The following is a 16476-nucleotide window of genomic DNA, read 5'->3' as shown; positions in this document are numbered from 1 at the left end:
TCTTTTGATATTGGTTGCATTCCTCCCATTTTTAACAAAAGTGTGTTTGCTCATGAAGAAGGACCTGAGTTTCATCGCCCTCAAAACTGATATTTAAAATCTATGCCAAACTAATGTTTCTTTTTTTTTAAACCTAATTTTATATTTTACATTGGCATATTTCTCTTCTAACTAGTAATTTTGTTGCAATTAGTCAAAATAAATTACTCATCTGAGGATTTATGAGATTTTAAAAATTTTAGATGCACTTAAGGATCTCTGATTTCATCAACTTTTGAATGAAAACACCTAAATTTTTCCTTGGTTTTTTCTTCTTCAGTATTAACTAATGGTAAAGCCCTAAAAAATAAAGGGTGTTAACACATTCTTGAAACAACTCCAGGGCTGTTTAATTAATGTTTATCCTTTCGCGGCTTGATGTGCCCGGTCTGGGCACATCTAAACATTTCCTTCTGTACGCACAGAAAAATTGAATGAAAAAGGATTTGAAAGTTACTATAGGTTACTCTGAACCTTATTTATTTATAGTAGATGGCAGCTCAACACAAATCAGTCCATATATTTTAGCCTTGTTTGGTTTTTTAAGACCCTCATTTTTTGAAGAAATCTTCCAGATTTTTTTTAAGGTATAAAACGAATTGTTTGAAAGGAAATTTCTACATTATTTTTTTGGCTGTATGCTAATGTCCTTATTCTATATTAGTTTTAAATTTTTACCATGAAATCTTGCCTAAAATCGAACGGCAAACCGAGGTGTTCCCAGAATAGGCTCACTGCGACTCTAGGTCACTGAGAGGCAGTTGTATCTTTGTTTCTCTGCAGCTCATCAGTCAGCTCATAAACATAGAAAGGTGGGTCCACATCTGTGTTTCATTTCCTGTTTTTTTTTTCTTTCTTCTCTCCCCTTTTTTGGGGGGGAGGGGAGGTTAGGTTATCAACTATGAAATTGTTAGGGTGATTTTCTAAAGGTCAGGGATAATTTTATCAGTTAGCTGTTTGGTTTCTCACTAGAGCAGTTCTCTTTTTCTCTTTCACTTTGGTTCAAAGAAGTTTTCTTAGCACTACGTTTAATAGTTTTGAGTTGTAGACATTTATATTTTTATTTTATAGGTTATAATTTCAAATTGTAGATATAATATTAGTTTTTTTTTTTTTTAATTTTTAATTATTTTCCAAACGGATCTGAGAGGGCCGACCATTTCTAAAACACTGAAATTGCTTTCAGATAGTGAATGTGATACAGATCCCAGCATATGTGCAAAACATGCAATATTGGGTTGTGCTTTTTCAAAGGTGGTGTCACTTTCTTCGAAAAGTAACACAATGAAAAAAATAGACTTAAGTGTAAATATAAAATGTAAATAATGCAAATATCATATAACCCAAGTTACTTTTTTTTCCATTCAAAAGCATGTAATCATCATATAACCAAAAATGAGCTTTTTAGGGGGGGTGTAGAGTAGCAGATCTCCCCGTGGCACTCCTTGGCTAATGCTAAATCTGCTATGGTATTCAGAATCTCTTACTCTTTTATGCACTTCCCAACAATGCTCGTTTCAGCACTCTTCAAAGCTCTATTCAATCAATGTGCCCGTTTCGGGCACGACCATAGAATTAAAATGATAAGTGCTATCTTTACAAAATTTACTTGTGTTTACAAAATTTACTTGTAGGCCTAATTAAACTGTCTACTTTTTCTTTTATCGAAATTCCAACTTTAGAAGGTAGCGTGCCAGAAAGGGTTAAAATGTAAAGTGTATTTTAAAAATATGATAGCCTTTTTTCCGGACTATATATCTTTATCATAATTTCCACGATAGAAGAACTTTTCATAACATAACCAGGGGTACTGATTTCCATTCCCTTTCCACTACTTTCCACAGTCTATCAGTTGTGGTAGGTTTGTGCTTAGAAAGAGCTTTAACAGACCAAAGGTGCAAGTCCATACTGAAATGTCAGGGGTTTTGTAGGAATACATTGAAAATGTATATATGCAATACCTGTAGTGGTTTTCATTTTTTTTTTTTTTTTTTTTTTCAATTGTTGCATTGCCTTGATGAGATTTCACTCTTTGAAAGTCATTGGAATACAGAAAAGGAATTTTTTCTGTAAATATTAGACATAAAATTTTTAAAAACTAATTAGTACACTGAGCTGATTTTTAGCATTTTTTCCCCACACTTCTTATTTTTAATTTCCCATAGTAAAAAAATCCTGTGACAATCATAAACCCTTACTAACACATTCTTTGCACTGATGAAACCATGTATGTACAGTGCCATCCTCCCCTGTTTTGATTTAATTTTTTTTTTTTTTTTTTTTTTGTTGCAGTCATTTAGGTAAGCCCATGCTTAGTTGTGGATCACAGTGCATTTCCATTTATTTCCTGATAAGTTTTCTACAAATTATTCTGCACTGAGCCACATGCCTTGGCAAAAGCTGGTGAAAATTATGATTTTTTAGCTTTTTTATGTTTTAAATCTTGTTTTATTATTTTATTTATTGTGGCTAGTAATGTATTTAAAGACTTTGTAATTGATTTCTGCGGATTTTCTCTTGTTACCAATGATTTAACCTTAGAAACATTAGAAAGAATTTCTTTTTCAGGTATTCATTTGGAGTCTTCTTTCCATGTAGAAGTAATCACAGACTATTTTTCCTTTTCTGATTATTAATACTGCTTATTTTGCACCAGTAATTTTGATGCATTTCAAAATGCTTTCAAATTACGGAATCAGAATATTTCTCTTTGGAAAATGCAAAAACATATCCTTCAATCCACAGCTCGTTTATATGTGTCATTTTGAAAGAATAAATTTAAAAGTAGAAGACAATATTTCTCATTTCAAATAATAAGCTTTGCCAGAAATTTTTATTCCAAAAAATTTGCTTTCTTTTAATTCTTTATCAAAACCATTCTAAAAATGTGTAAACACCCTCTGTATAAGTCAACATTAAACAATGGATAAGTTAGTCTCTACCAGAGGTCATAACATATGTTATTAAAAACATGTTTTACTAATTAGAGTAACAATGTAAATGTTTTTTTTAATTTTATAAGTCAGATGCAAATTATATTAAATAAGTACATACATTATTCAAATTAAATCAATTATATATGTATGTTCTTTTTAATTCATTGAATTTAGACTAACTAAATGTCAAGTGACTACACAAAAAGTTAGAATTTGTAATTTTTACAAAATTTATTTTTAAAATTTAGAAATGTCAATGAATATTTGCATCATTTAAAACATTTTTGTAGCTGAAAGTATATGACTGTGACTAACAATTGCAAAAATAAAAGCTGCACCATAATTTTTACAGGCGTTTTAAATTAAAATATTTTTACCTATTAACTTCTCACATAACATTTTCAATTTTTCAATACAAAATCTTAAATCTTTTCAAAGTTACCTTAGACATGAAAAGAGAAACCATTGACATCTTTGGAGGAACAAACTGCTCTCGATAAGTGGGTTTATCTTCTTTCATTGCAGGTCGAGTAGTCTGAGTAGGCAGCTGCCCCAGTAGTCTCATGTGAAACTTAATTCTTTGACGGGAAAGTGAGTCTAGCAAACCAGAACTTGTCTCAGAAGAAGTTTCTCCTATAATACAAACAATTAATACATTACACACTTCTTTAGAATATTTTTAGCATCTTATATTATCCATAATTTGTTTTTAGTTTGGGAATATACAAGAGGTGATAAAGTTTCTATCCAAGGAACGTATACAATAAACAAGTTCACTCTGTTTTAAAAAATTAAGTTTTAAAAAATTAAATTAGCAGTTAATGATACCATTCTGATAGAAGTCTGTTACATAAAAAGGCAATATCACAGTCCAGATAGAACCACCATAACTTTTTTTTTTTTTTAATTTTTTTTTTAAGCTAATCAAATAACCAAAGATTGAAATAACAGGCAAGGGACCTCTTGTCCAATGGCTTCCATTTTCTACTTCACAACATTTACAATATGAGCAGTGGGGAACTAAGGCTAAAGTGGGCCCTAGGCAACACTGTAATTCCGGGCCTATTTTCCAGTCTTGACACAAACTTTGCATTTGCTAGTTTGGTTTTAAAGCATATGGTATGTAGTTCTATTTAATTATCGGATTCCAAGAAAAAAAAAGGGAAAAAAATAATATACATGTACAAAAATTAAATAAACATCATTTATTAAAACAAACAAACATAAACATAATTTATTAAAACAAACAATAATACTTAAATATACCCAGATTGGTTAGTTATATTGCCTTTTTTCTAACTTTTAATTCTGCAAACTCATCATAATTAATAGAGTTATTACAATTAGTTTGTCATATTTAATAGAGTTATTTAATAACTCTTTTTCTATATAAAGTAATGATAAACTATTTAACTTTTGTTGGCCTGATGTGGATCTTAAAAAAAAATTTATACTGGCCATTACTGATCTTTCACCACTTCCATTGCTTATTGGAAGTGTTAAATAAATTCTCAGAATTATGTTTAAATTAGGGAATGTTGCAATAATATTATTTTCCTGAATAAATGACCATGTGGATACAGTTGAAATAATATTTCCTTTAATTATAAAAGTCTTAAATTGTAATACTTCATTTTTCAGTTCTGCTAGGTTTAAATCTTGTTCATAACATTTTAATTCCTTTATTGAAGAGTCACTAACATCACTATCATGAAAAATTGTTTTGAGTTTTTTGTTAATAGTTTTATATCCCTCAGATCTTTTTTTAATGTTGCTAATTAAAGAATCACATAAAAAAAAAAAAAACGTATTTGACGGCAAATAAGATGCACTTTTTTTCCTAAATTTGGTCGCAAAAAAGTGACTTGTGTCTTATACGTGAAGGACACAGGTTAATTAATACTGAATGCTATTTTTAGCCCGGATAAAGGTCTAGACACACATAACTTTTTCTACATCTGCCATAATTATTTTGCACATGCACGAACTATCTGTCGCCAAAAAGCGCCAAAGCTCGAAGCTGATGTCGAAGTTCGAACAGGTTCGACGGTCACATTACATCTATGGAGCCTTTCCTTCTTTACATAGACTTTCTTTGACTCAGCGGACACACGTGTAGGTATCGGTGCTACTCTGTATAAACGTGTCGGTATTAGTTCTTAAAAGTATTTGTTTAAAAAAAAATACCCTGGAAAATATGACTACAGGAAACAAGAGATTAAGCTGTACAGTTCAGTATAAACTAGGAGTGTTAAACTACGCCAAAATGCATGGAAACAGAGCAGCAGCAAGGCATTTCGGTCCACCACCTATCGAAAAAATGATACGTACTTGGCGACTGCAGGAAGATCAACTGAAGACTGCTAAAAAACAAAAACATAATCTTCGATGCCCAGCTCCATCTTGGCCTGAACTTGAAAATGTCGTAAAAATGTGGGTGATAGATAAGAGGAAATCTGGGATAAGTGTTTCAACTAAAATGATAATCAATGAGGCCAAAGGATTTGCAGAAAAACATGGGAATCAGAACTTTTCAGGGTCTGAGAGCTGGTGCTACAGGTTCATGAAAAGGCAATGCTTATGAATGCACACAAAAACAACTATTGCACAGAAAATGCCAGCAGATTATGAAGAAAAAATACTAGCATTTCATAGGTTTGTTATAAATGCACACAAGAAAACTTCTTTTGAGCTCGGTCAAATAGGAAATATGGATGAAAGAGAAAGAAGCCACATTTTAAGTTATTGTGTTATCGTGCTGTTCAGGGTTGCCACGCTACCTGGAAAACCAGGAGAACCGGGAAAAGTCAGGGAATTCGAAAATTGACCAAAATATTCAGGGAAAAGTCAGGGAATTTAAGTATTTTTGTCAAAATCTGGAAAAGTCAGGGAAGTTCATACAACGATCCCGCCAAAAAAAGCGATTTTTGCGCCGACGTCGGAAGTGATAACTTTTTTGGCGAATTATGTATCACGTGAATGTCATTCGGGTAGCTGGCATAGCTCCAATTTGATTGTCTGTTAGAAAGGCAAAGCAACTTTCCCGCAACTTTTGGTTTCCAGTATTTTCGAGAATCGCATGTGCAGTGCATGAACTAAAGAAAGTACCTGTTCTTGTATAAAACAAAATGGGTTTAATCCTAGTATACGGTACCATGGAGGTTAGAATCAAAGAATATGTATTGTAAAGAAGGAAAACCTCTCTGCAACAGACGAGGCTCCGTTCCATCATAGAGGGAAACAGCTGTGCATGTCTGATATATCTGTTGCCAAAGCTCGAAACCGGTGTCGAAGTTCGAAGGTCACGTTATCAAGAGTTCATAAAATGAATATCGTTTAAAATTTCTTTAACGACTTGCGCTAAAAAGACGTGCCACGCACGTCGAGATGCTTTTGTCTCAAACCGTGAGCGATGTGAACACCACGTAGATAAGCATTTATCGCAAAAATGAAAATAACGTGGTGCACACGTCGCCTAACAACGAGATTGTTTATTTCTCGAGTTACAGCTCTGGATTGCACTCGCAGATGCGGAGTGGCGTAAATGAGACACTTTACCGCTTGTTATATTGTAGCGCACGGCACCGCAACCGTGAAGTTTAGTCTTAGCGCAAGTGGTTAAACTCTAAAGGAAAAGAAAATATTTTTTGGCGCAAGTAAATTAATTCATGGATTAGTTATTTTCAGGGGAAAAAAAAAACTACGAAAATCCGTTTTTAAAATTATTGCGTGGATTTTTGTCAATAATTTTAAAAATGGATTTTCATAGTTTTCATTTTGTCAAAGAGCGTTTCTTCTTAACACGTGTTTCTCAATTTCCTGTACACATCGCGGAGAGGGAAATTCTGGCCGCCAGGTTCCGTCGCCAAATCCCTTGGCAAATTTTTCCTCCGCATTCTAACGGCGTAATAGCATTTTACTTGTATGGAACTTTTCTTCTTTACATAGACGTTCTTTGGTTAGAATAATAATGAGATTTGGCGATATCATGATGCGCAGTAAACGGGTCATTTTGGTCTTGGCGACAATTTTCAAAATCGTGCCGAAGCCTTACCGTATACTAGAATTTTATCGCAAAATCTTTTTAAACCTTTTTTTTTTTTTTTTTTTTTTTTTCTTTTTAATAAATACCTTGCCATTTTGCAGTAAAATAAAAAAAAATAGTAATCAGTCATCTAGGCTAGCCATGTAATATAACTATATTCGCTAAAATATCGTTGATTATTCTAATTCAATTTTTAAGTAATTATTTTTATGTTATTCATATAATTTAATGTTGCTTCTTCCCTCTAAATTTATTTATTATTAGTAAATAATATTTCCAAATTTCAGGAAATTTTCTCTGGCATAATCCAGAAATTAATTATAGCAGTATGATGACATACCATCGCGAAATTTAATGCACATATTTTTTCCTTATGTATGCTGCGAAATAAATATAAAATACCTCAATTTATTAAAATAGATTTCTTTCTTCCGTTTAGCTGCAGAATGTCTGCAAAAAAAAAAAAAAAAAAAAAAAAAAGGCCTTATTTTGTTCCAGATTGGGAAGATTCTAATCTCAATCTTCAGTGGAGAAAACAACAACTATTATAATTATATTTGAGTTTTCAAGTGTTAAGGTGCCTTTTAAAGACATACCTCACGCAAATTAAATTTACCTAAAATCTAACCTAACTATTTAGCATTGCGTTGTGATTTATAAGGACCGGATTAGCCTCGTGTTGAACTGGTGATGATCATGAGTAATAATTAAATAAAACATACATTTGTTATCCAATGTATATATCTTAAATTTTATTAAGTGGAAAACTAAACAAAATTATCAAACAAAGTATACCAAGAATAATTAAGAATAAATGTCCTCTGGGATTTATTGAATAATTAAGTGAATTTGCTACACAGTACAAGTAATACCATAATTAATTTACCTCTTAGCACAGCCAACGTACATTACGCGGATAGACTGGAATTTTCTTGAAACACACCTGGAAAACCTGGAAAAGTCAGGGAATTTCATTCTCCTGTTTGAGTGGCAACCCTGGCTGTTGCGCAGACTATTGAAACTTTTTTTCCTTGTGTGTGGCCTTCTAAATAAGGGTGCGTCTTATATGCCGTCAAATACGGTATTAACTTTAAAATGTTCTTTGCCACTGAATCTTATTTCATGTTCTGGAATTTCATCATGAAATAGTTTTTGTATTTTTTGCCATTTTTTATCATTAGTATATGCAATATCTTTAACTTTTTTTGCTTCTTTTCTAAATTGTCAAAATCATCTCTAACAGTTTGTATGAAATCTATCAATGAATCGTATATTAAAACTGCTGTATTTAGAGATTCGTCTTTTTGTTGAAGAGTCTTGTTTGAAGCATCTATTCTCTCTAAAATCTTTTCCCATATAGTAAGTAACAGTACATACTCAAATGTATCAAGTTTTTTATGTAAATCAACAGCTTTGGACCTTGTTACTGGTTTTTCATCTTTGTTTGAGGAAAAATGACGTAAACAACGTTTAATTTCTTCATTATTTTCCTTTAAAGATTTCACAGCATCGGAACGAGCAGACCACCTGGTGTCACAAAAAGGTTTAATACTCAAGTGTTTGCTCTTACAAAATTTTTGTAATGCATTCCACCTATGTGTAGAACTTGAAAAAAATGCATACAATTCCTGAACGATATTGAAAAAAGTGGTCATTTCCATGCAACTTTTGGCAGCAGTCTTTCCAATTAAATTTAATGAATGATTTGCACATGGTATAAAATGGGCAGAAAAAATATGTTGTTTTATTCTGGATTGGAGTTCCTTATATTTACCTGACATATAAAATGCATTATCATAACTCTGTCCCCGACAGTTAGTGATATCTAAATCTATATTATTTTAAAATTCTAAAATAACTTTCTCCAAGTTTTCACCAGTATGAGAAAATATAGGTAGAAATCCCAAAAATCTTTCTTTTATACCACTTAGAAGAACATAGCGAATAATGACGGTCAGCTGATCTACGTGAGATATATCACGTATATAGACAATTACATGCACTTGGGTTCATTGCAAAGCTTGATTAGAGAGTTCTACATCAGGTTTTTGAAAAGAAGCAACAGGTGAGAACCAGTACCCAGATTTCTCTGTTTTCTGGTCTCAGAAATAACCATTTATGAAACAAATTTAACAAGTGATGAAACATGAGCACCCTACCTAATGCCAACTGTTCAAGGACTGTGTGTTGCATATCAGAGCTGCTCCATCCTCTTCTAAAGAAAGATTACATCTTAAAAAACTTTTGTTAATATTATTACTTTTTTTTCCTGACACCAGTTGTTAGGTTATTTTCTTCCTTCACGTTCATATGGGGTTCGTGTGAATTTGGAGTGAATATCGACGACACTTGATGAAGTATCAAAACACACTTTATTTACCAGTATTAATTAGGACAGCTCCAAAACACTTTTACAGTTATTGAAGATCTACAATAAACACGCTGGAACAATCAGCAACACAGCCTTCACACTGTCAGGCAATAACAGTGGAGACAGCTTCACTGCAAAGCATCAGAGTACAGCTCCCAACTCTGCTCAGTTGTTCTTGGAACTCCATGTACTCTTGAGACTCTCCACTGTACAACTCGCAATGCACTCGACAACACACAGAGCACAGCTCCCAGCTCTTCGGTTCAGTCATTCCCAAAGCTTAACACACTCTCTCGACGATGCACTAACCGCAATACACTAAGAGACTCTTCGATGCACTCGATGACCCACTCAGCACTCGCCGGCTGGCTGTCAACTCGATCGTCTCCGCACTGACTAACTAGATGAGAGGCACACTAACTGACTGTGAACCAACAGGGTTTATATAGCTTTCGGCTTGTGTTCGAGAACATTCTGGACTAAACCAGTTAGAATTCGTTTCAGAAGGTTCTCCATCCATCCATAGCATATCGCCAATTTTGTCGCAAAATGGGCAATTTCTCGCCAAGTGTGGCGATTCTGGCTTCCCTTGATATTTTATGGCAACCCTAAACCTAATTTGCGGGGAAGCCATCTTACCGTGCCTGGACATTTCATAACAGTATGTAATAGGGTATGATGGGAAGAATCCGACAGAAATTATTTCCAACATAACCAAATTATTAATTCTGACATTTGCTACCAAGAATTGGGCAGATTGAAGGAAAAAGCTATGCTTGTTAATCACAAAGACATTATCATTCAAAATGATTATGTAAAGCCTTGTGCTATTTTAACAATTTAGGGAAGGAAAAAATTACTGCACTCTGGTTGGGATTCATCCAACATATTCCCTACAATTTGCTCTTTAAGGTTATATCTTTTTTTATCCTTACATAATTCTTTCCAAACATTTTATGCTGCACAAAAGTGAAAACAGCATTGCAAGAATTTTTTACCATAAACCAGAGGATTTTTATCAACAAGGGTTTAAATGATTGCATGGTAGATGTCATAAATTAAATTGCAATGTAGTGTAGAGCATAAATTCAAACTAAATTATGGTGACAAGTGCTCTACGTTTTATTTTTGTGCATATCCAATGTACTCCATTTACATGTCCTTAAATAACAGCAAATTCGCATAACCATTCTTCTTGTAAAATGAAGTCAAATACTTCACATACAAGCCCCTCCCCAAAGAAATTCAAAAGCTTCTAATTCAACATATTGATATTTTAATTGAATAAAGTATGCTTGTCAGGAAAATGATATATTACAGCAAAGCAATCAAGAGTTATCTGCTTTAGAGAACGTAAGACTTCATGAAGAGCATGCGATTCATTTTTAGCACACATAGGAAAAATCATATTGTTACGGATTTGGTATTTAAATAGCTAATGTTAGTTGAATTATAAATTAAATGGTTTTATTCCCCGCGAAGGGCAGCACGTGACGAATATTAAAGGAAAGCTAAACCGGAAAATTAAAAATACAAGAGTACGTGCATTTAACATTTAATAAATAAATATCTCTTTTTGATTTCGAGAAAATTCCAGAAATTTCTCGCACGTGATTTAAAAAGCTTATATAAGCGGCATGAAAATCTCTCACTTCATTGTTATTCTAGTTAGTTAGTTTGCTGTTGTTTTAACAGTTTGCTTAGAAAACTGCTCTTGTTGAGTGTAGCGAATTCATGGATTAACTTTCTTTAGCTGTTTTGAATTAAGTTCTCTTGAATGTTTGAGTAGTTAAAAGATGACTACTGTGAGATATTGTAATACTACACAAATATCTGAGGAAATTTAAGCATTTTTGTCGTGATAATAATTAATTTTGTTCATTTTTCATCGTACTTGTGCATTCATTTCATAACGAACCCGTACGCACGCAAAACTTTTTGGTGTCGGGAGTGGGGTTTGAGCTACTAGAGCGATGGAAAAACAGTTAAGGCAATTCATGGCAGCCTTTGCTGCATTTAAAGAAGAGATGAAAGACTCTGTTAAAGAAGAGATTAGATCCATTAAAGAAGAAATGAAATTGGGACAGAAATGCATTAAAGAAGAAATGAAATCGGGACAAAAATCTGTTAAAGAAGTAATGAAATCGAGACAGGAATCTGTTAAATCTGAGATGAAAGCAGTTAACGAAAAGATGGAAGCCGTTCAAAAAAAAGATTGAAGCAGGTCAAGAGGAAATGAAAAGAGAAATAACCTGCATAATAGAAAATAAATTCGAGGCTATGCAAGACAGAAAAGGAGCTGTCGAAAATAAAGTCGGACAAATTGAAGAAAAGGTTTCTTCGGTCAAAGATCAAATAGAAGAGAGAGTATCGGCTGTGGAGCAACAAGTCAAAGGAAGAGTTTCGGCCGTCCAGCAACAAATTGAGAAAAGGGTTTCTGCTGCTGTTGCCAAAGAAGTTGACACTTTAAAGAAGAGCATAGTGACAGAAGGAAGCAATTCTGAGGGTTTTAAATTTTTACCGATGCCTGCTCGTCCTGTTCTGAAGCTATCGTCATATGATGGGAAGACTTCCTGGCAAGTATATAAGACACAGTTTTCTATAGTGGCGGAAGCAAATGGATGGGATCCCCAAGCTAAGGCCTGTCATCTTGCCGTTTCTTTGAGAGCAAACGCAGGGGATAACCTTCAGACTCTTCCCGAAAACAAAAGGCTAGATTTCAAAGCTCTATCCAGCATGTTGGAGCTGCGCTTTGGCAAGAAATGTTTAAGCTACAGCAAGCTTCAATTAAAATCTTGTCAACAGAAGCCTACCGAAACACTTCAGAAGCTCGCCACGGATGTTGAATGGCTGTCCCACCTCGCCTTTACGGAGTGGCCGACAGAAACAATAGTGATAGTGATTTCTGGAGCAAACCCTTGAAGATTATATGTGCCGAATACAGGTTTGATATTTCAATATACAGATGAATTACAGGTACAAATATTAAAAGAAATAAATTTTAAACAAGTTCACTGATAAAATCAACAGATAGAATAAAGTGATGAAGGCTGACATGTAAAGTAAAATCCAAATGATTCAACTGTTAAAATAGGTAAAATTCATGAATGACAGTAGACATTAAAACTATTTCAAAATGAATGATAAAACCCAGTATCTCTTAGATAAAGGAATATATCAGTATTAAAATCTTGCCCGATGAGATGTTGTAGAGTTACCTCAGAATTATTAAAATATTTCTCACGAAGTTTACTAAAACAAGGGCACTCTGTTAAAATGTGACACACGGAGATTATAGAATTACATCTGCAACAAATAGGTTCTCTGTCTGCTTTTAAAAGGTAGTTATGTGTCACTTGTGAATGACCAATTCTGAGGCGAGTTAAATGCACTTCCTCTCTCCGATTTCCATTTGCTTCCCAATGTTCAATTCTCATTTTTATTCTTCTCAGCTTGTTATTAAGCTGAGCATCCCAGAATAGCTGTCACATACTTATAGACTGAAGCCAGCCTTATAGAATAAGCTGAGCCAGAATAGCTTGATGACAATGTTCACATCTTTAGAAGGAATGAGCTGACTAGACATTTCGACAGCAGACTTTGCTGTGATGTCTGCCAACTCATTACCTTTTATCCCTACATGCCCCGGAACCCAGCAGTAAAGAATGTCATATCCGCGATTCTTCAAGTTTAACTTCAGAACTTCAACGACAACAGGATTTTGGGTGTCGCAAAATGTTTCTAAAGCTTTCAGTGCACTGAACGAGTCCGTATATATAATAAACTTTCATTTGTGTAGTCCAGATATGAAGGAAAGTGCTTCATATACAGCAGTCAATTCAGAAGTTAAGACGGAGCAAAAGTTATGTAGACGGACACCTTTCATATAATTACCAATCACAAAAGATGCTCCAACATGATTATTTTCTTTAGAGCCATCTGTATATACAGGAATGTACTTGCTGTATTTTTGTCTATGCTCAAGAAATAACTGTCTGTATATGATATCATTAGTATTCCTCTTGTTAAGGTGATGAAAAGCATTAAGAGGTTGGATATTTGCACTCTCCCAGGATGAAATTTCAAAATGCTTTATGGTCTTGATCTTTACATCAGACATGTGGTATTTTTCTATCAGTGACTGAGCTCTTATATGGAAAGGTGGCACACATAGAGGTCGCGCAGCAAAGAGACAGTTGTAGCAGACATCAAGCAAAGGCGGGCGACTAGGATGGTCAGGTATGGATAAAATTTTGAAATAATGAGCAAGACAGAATTGCTCCCGTCTCAACTGAAGGGATGGTTCGAAGCAGTAGACATAGAGACTCTGTACGGGAGATGTTCTAAAGGCTCCAGAGCTAGTCCATAGAGCCTGATGATGAACAAGATCTAGTTTTAATAAAACAGAAGGACGGGCTGATCCGTAAGCCACTGGGCCATAATCTATCCTTGAGCGGGCCAGTGCTCTGTAGATGTGAAGTAGGGAGCTACGCTCTGCCCCCCAAGAGGTGTTTACTAGTACTTTTAAAAGATTTAGCACTTTGAAACACTTCTTCCTCAGGTACATTACATGTGGCATGAAGGTTAATTTTGAATCAAACATTACTCCCAGAAACTTCACTTCCTGTACAACTTGAATTAATGATTCTTCAAGATGAAGCTCAGGCTCAGGATGAAGATGTCTCTTTCTGCAAAAGTGCATGCAAACAGTCTTGTCTTTTGACAATATAAAGCCCTGCTTATTTGACCATTTCGCAATTTTGTTAACAGCGACTTGCAACTGTCTCTCTATATATCTCATATCTGAACCTTGACAACTTATTACGAGATCGTCAACATACAATGATCCCGAAACGGTAGTGGGAAGCTCATTCAACACAGAATTAATTCTTAAGATAAAATGGGTGACACTAAGCACAGAGCCTTGAGGCACTCCCTCTTCTTGATAGAACGTACTTGAAAGTATATGGCCAAGCCTTACTTGAAATGCCCTAGACTTCAAAAAGTTCTGTATAAAAACTGCCAGATTGCCACTGGCATACAGGTCACACAATATGCCATATCTCCATGCCTTATCATAAGCTTTCTGGATGTCAAAAAATACTGAAACTAAGTGTTTCCTTTTGACAAAGGCTTTACGGATGGAGGTTTCCAAAAGAAGTAAATTATCCGCTGTTGTTCTTCCTTTACGGAAACCACTTTGATAACATGAGATAACATTGTTTTTTCCCAGAAAATAGACCAAGCGGCGATTTACCATTTTTCCAAACAGTTTGCAGATACAGCTTGTTAAAGCAACTGGTCGATAGTTCGATGGATTTTTGGGGTCTTTTCCTGGCTTCGTTATAGGAATGATGACAGCCTTCTTCCATGATATTGGGAATGCATACTCTTTCCATACTCGATTGTATAGAGCAAGAAGGTTCGACAACGACTTGCAAGAAAGATGTTTCAACATTTCGTAGCTAAAATCATCCGAGCCTGGGCTCTGACAATGCCCTCTTTAGCTCGAGCATAGTAAAATCAGCATTATATGGTTCCAAGTTGGAAGACGTGAACGTAATGGGAGTTTTTTCTGAGCGACGCTTGATAGAAAGAAATGCTTGTGAATAATTTTTGTCACTGGAAGTGGCAGCAAAAGTCTCACCAATAGTATTCGCAATTTCTTCTGTGTTGCTAATCACTCAGCCATCTTTTTCCAGGATGGAAAGTGTGTGGTCTTTATATAATCCCCATGCTTTCTTAACCCTTTCCCATACTTGACGGTTTTGAATATTTTGGAAGCTTATTTGATGACTTTGGGATAGAGATTTCAGCTGCTTGAAGTATTTTGTTTGTAACAGCCTGCACTGCTTCATCTATTTGTACATTGTTCACTAACTCTTGTGTAACTGTGGCATTAGCGTTAAAGATATCCCAGTTTTCACGATCAAATATAAATTTTTCTGGTCATTCAATAGGAGAGTTAATTTCTCTTGGTAAAGACAAGAAGATGGGAAAATGATCGCTATTAAAGGGATGATTTCCCACACTAATTCTAAGAAGAGGCAAGAGGGCCGGTGAACAAATGGAAAGATCAAGCATATGGAATGTTCTCGTTGGCTGGTGGAAGTAGGTTTTCTCATCATTATTCACGAGGCAAAGAGAATGATCATCTATCATTTGCTCTATCTGTCATTTGCATGAGTTAGTGTCTCTACTTCCCCACATAGGACTATGACCGTTAAAATCTCCCAAAATTAGAAAAGGAGCAGGCAGCTGCTCTACGAGTTCATCTATCTGTTGTTGATCTATGTGTTCATTTGGTGGCAAGTAAAGAAAACATATCGTCATTAGTGTTCTTATATTTACTTGTATTGCTGTAGCTTGGAAGGGTGTTGTCAGTGGGATTATGTTAGATGGGTAATTAAGTGAAAATAAAACAGCTACACCTCCAGAGGCTCGATCATTACTGACGTATTTCTTCCTTACTATAGAGTATCCTCGCACTTTTACAGAACTTTCAGGTTTTAGGAGTGTTTCCTGTATTGTCAGGCATGCTGGATGGTGGATATTGATTAGCTCTTTTATGTTATCAAGACCGTGGTGGAAGCCACGACAGTTCCAGGAAATGAAAGTGGCCATCAAGAGAAACGAGGGACATCCTGTCCCTGCAATACTTTATCAACCTCATCCGGGATCCCGAAATACAGAAGGATCTGCGAGTGGCGGATGTGAAGGACATAAAAAGCGCTCTGTTGTACGCCGTGAAGTTCGAGGCAGCGCAGCAAGCAAATCGTAGAGATCGCTACCCACTCAGCTGTGCGAGTCCACGAGCCAGTGGATCAATTGATGGCTCGTTTAGATGATTTATCCAGACAAGTCAATGCTTTGATACGCTGTAGGAGTAAGAACAAAGTGGCTCTAAGGTGTTGGAAATGTGGTGCTGTAGGGCACATACGACAGCACTGCAGAACACCTCAGGGCACGGATAATATAAGGGATGATTTTACAAGACCAGTGAACGCCTTGAGATGGAATATTGGTGAGAGGAAACCAACATTAAAGTGCTGGAACTACGGCGTTGAAGGCCACATACGAAGGAA

General features: G+C 35.0%; 1 protein-coding gene across 4 annotated transcripts in view; it reads right to left on the bottom strand.

Moving 5' to 3' along the window:
• Rbcn-3A (rabconnectin-3 alpha) overlaps window positions 1-16476 on the bottom strand; it is a 266480-nt gene that overhangs the window by 68631 nt on the left and 181373 nt on the right. For all 4 annotated transcript variants that reach the window (XM_085810399.1, XM_085810400.1, XM_085810401.1 and 1 more), the window contains one exon: window positions 3418-3608. In XM_085810399.1, the coding sequence (XP_085666525.1) occupies window positions 3418-3608 (191 nt within the window). The remainder of the gene's footprint in view (window positions 1-3417; window positions 3609-16476) is intronic.

Source organism: Stegodyphus dumicola, chromosome 2, assembly GCF_044657685.1.
Source record: "Stegodyphus dumicola isolate Sdum_Otavi_A_Nest chromosome 2, ASM4465768v1".
NCBI classification, from domain to species: Eukaryota; Metazoa; Arthropoda; class Arachnida; order Araneae; family Eresidae; genus Stegodyphus; species Stegodyphus dumicola.
This window is presented reverse-complemented; position numbering and strand designations above follow the sequence as displayed.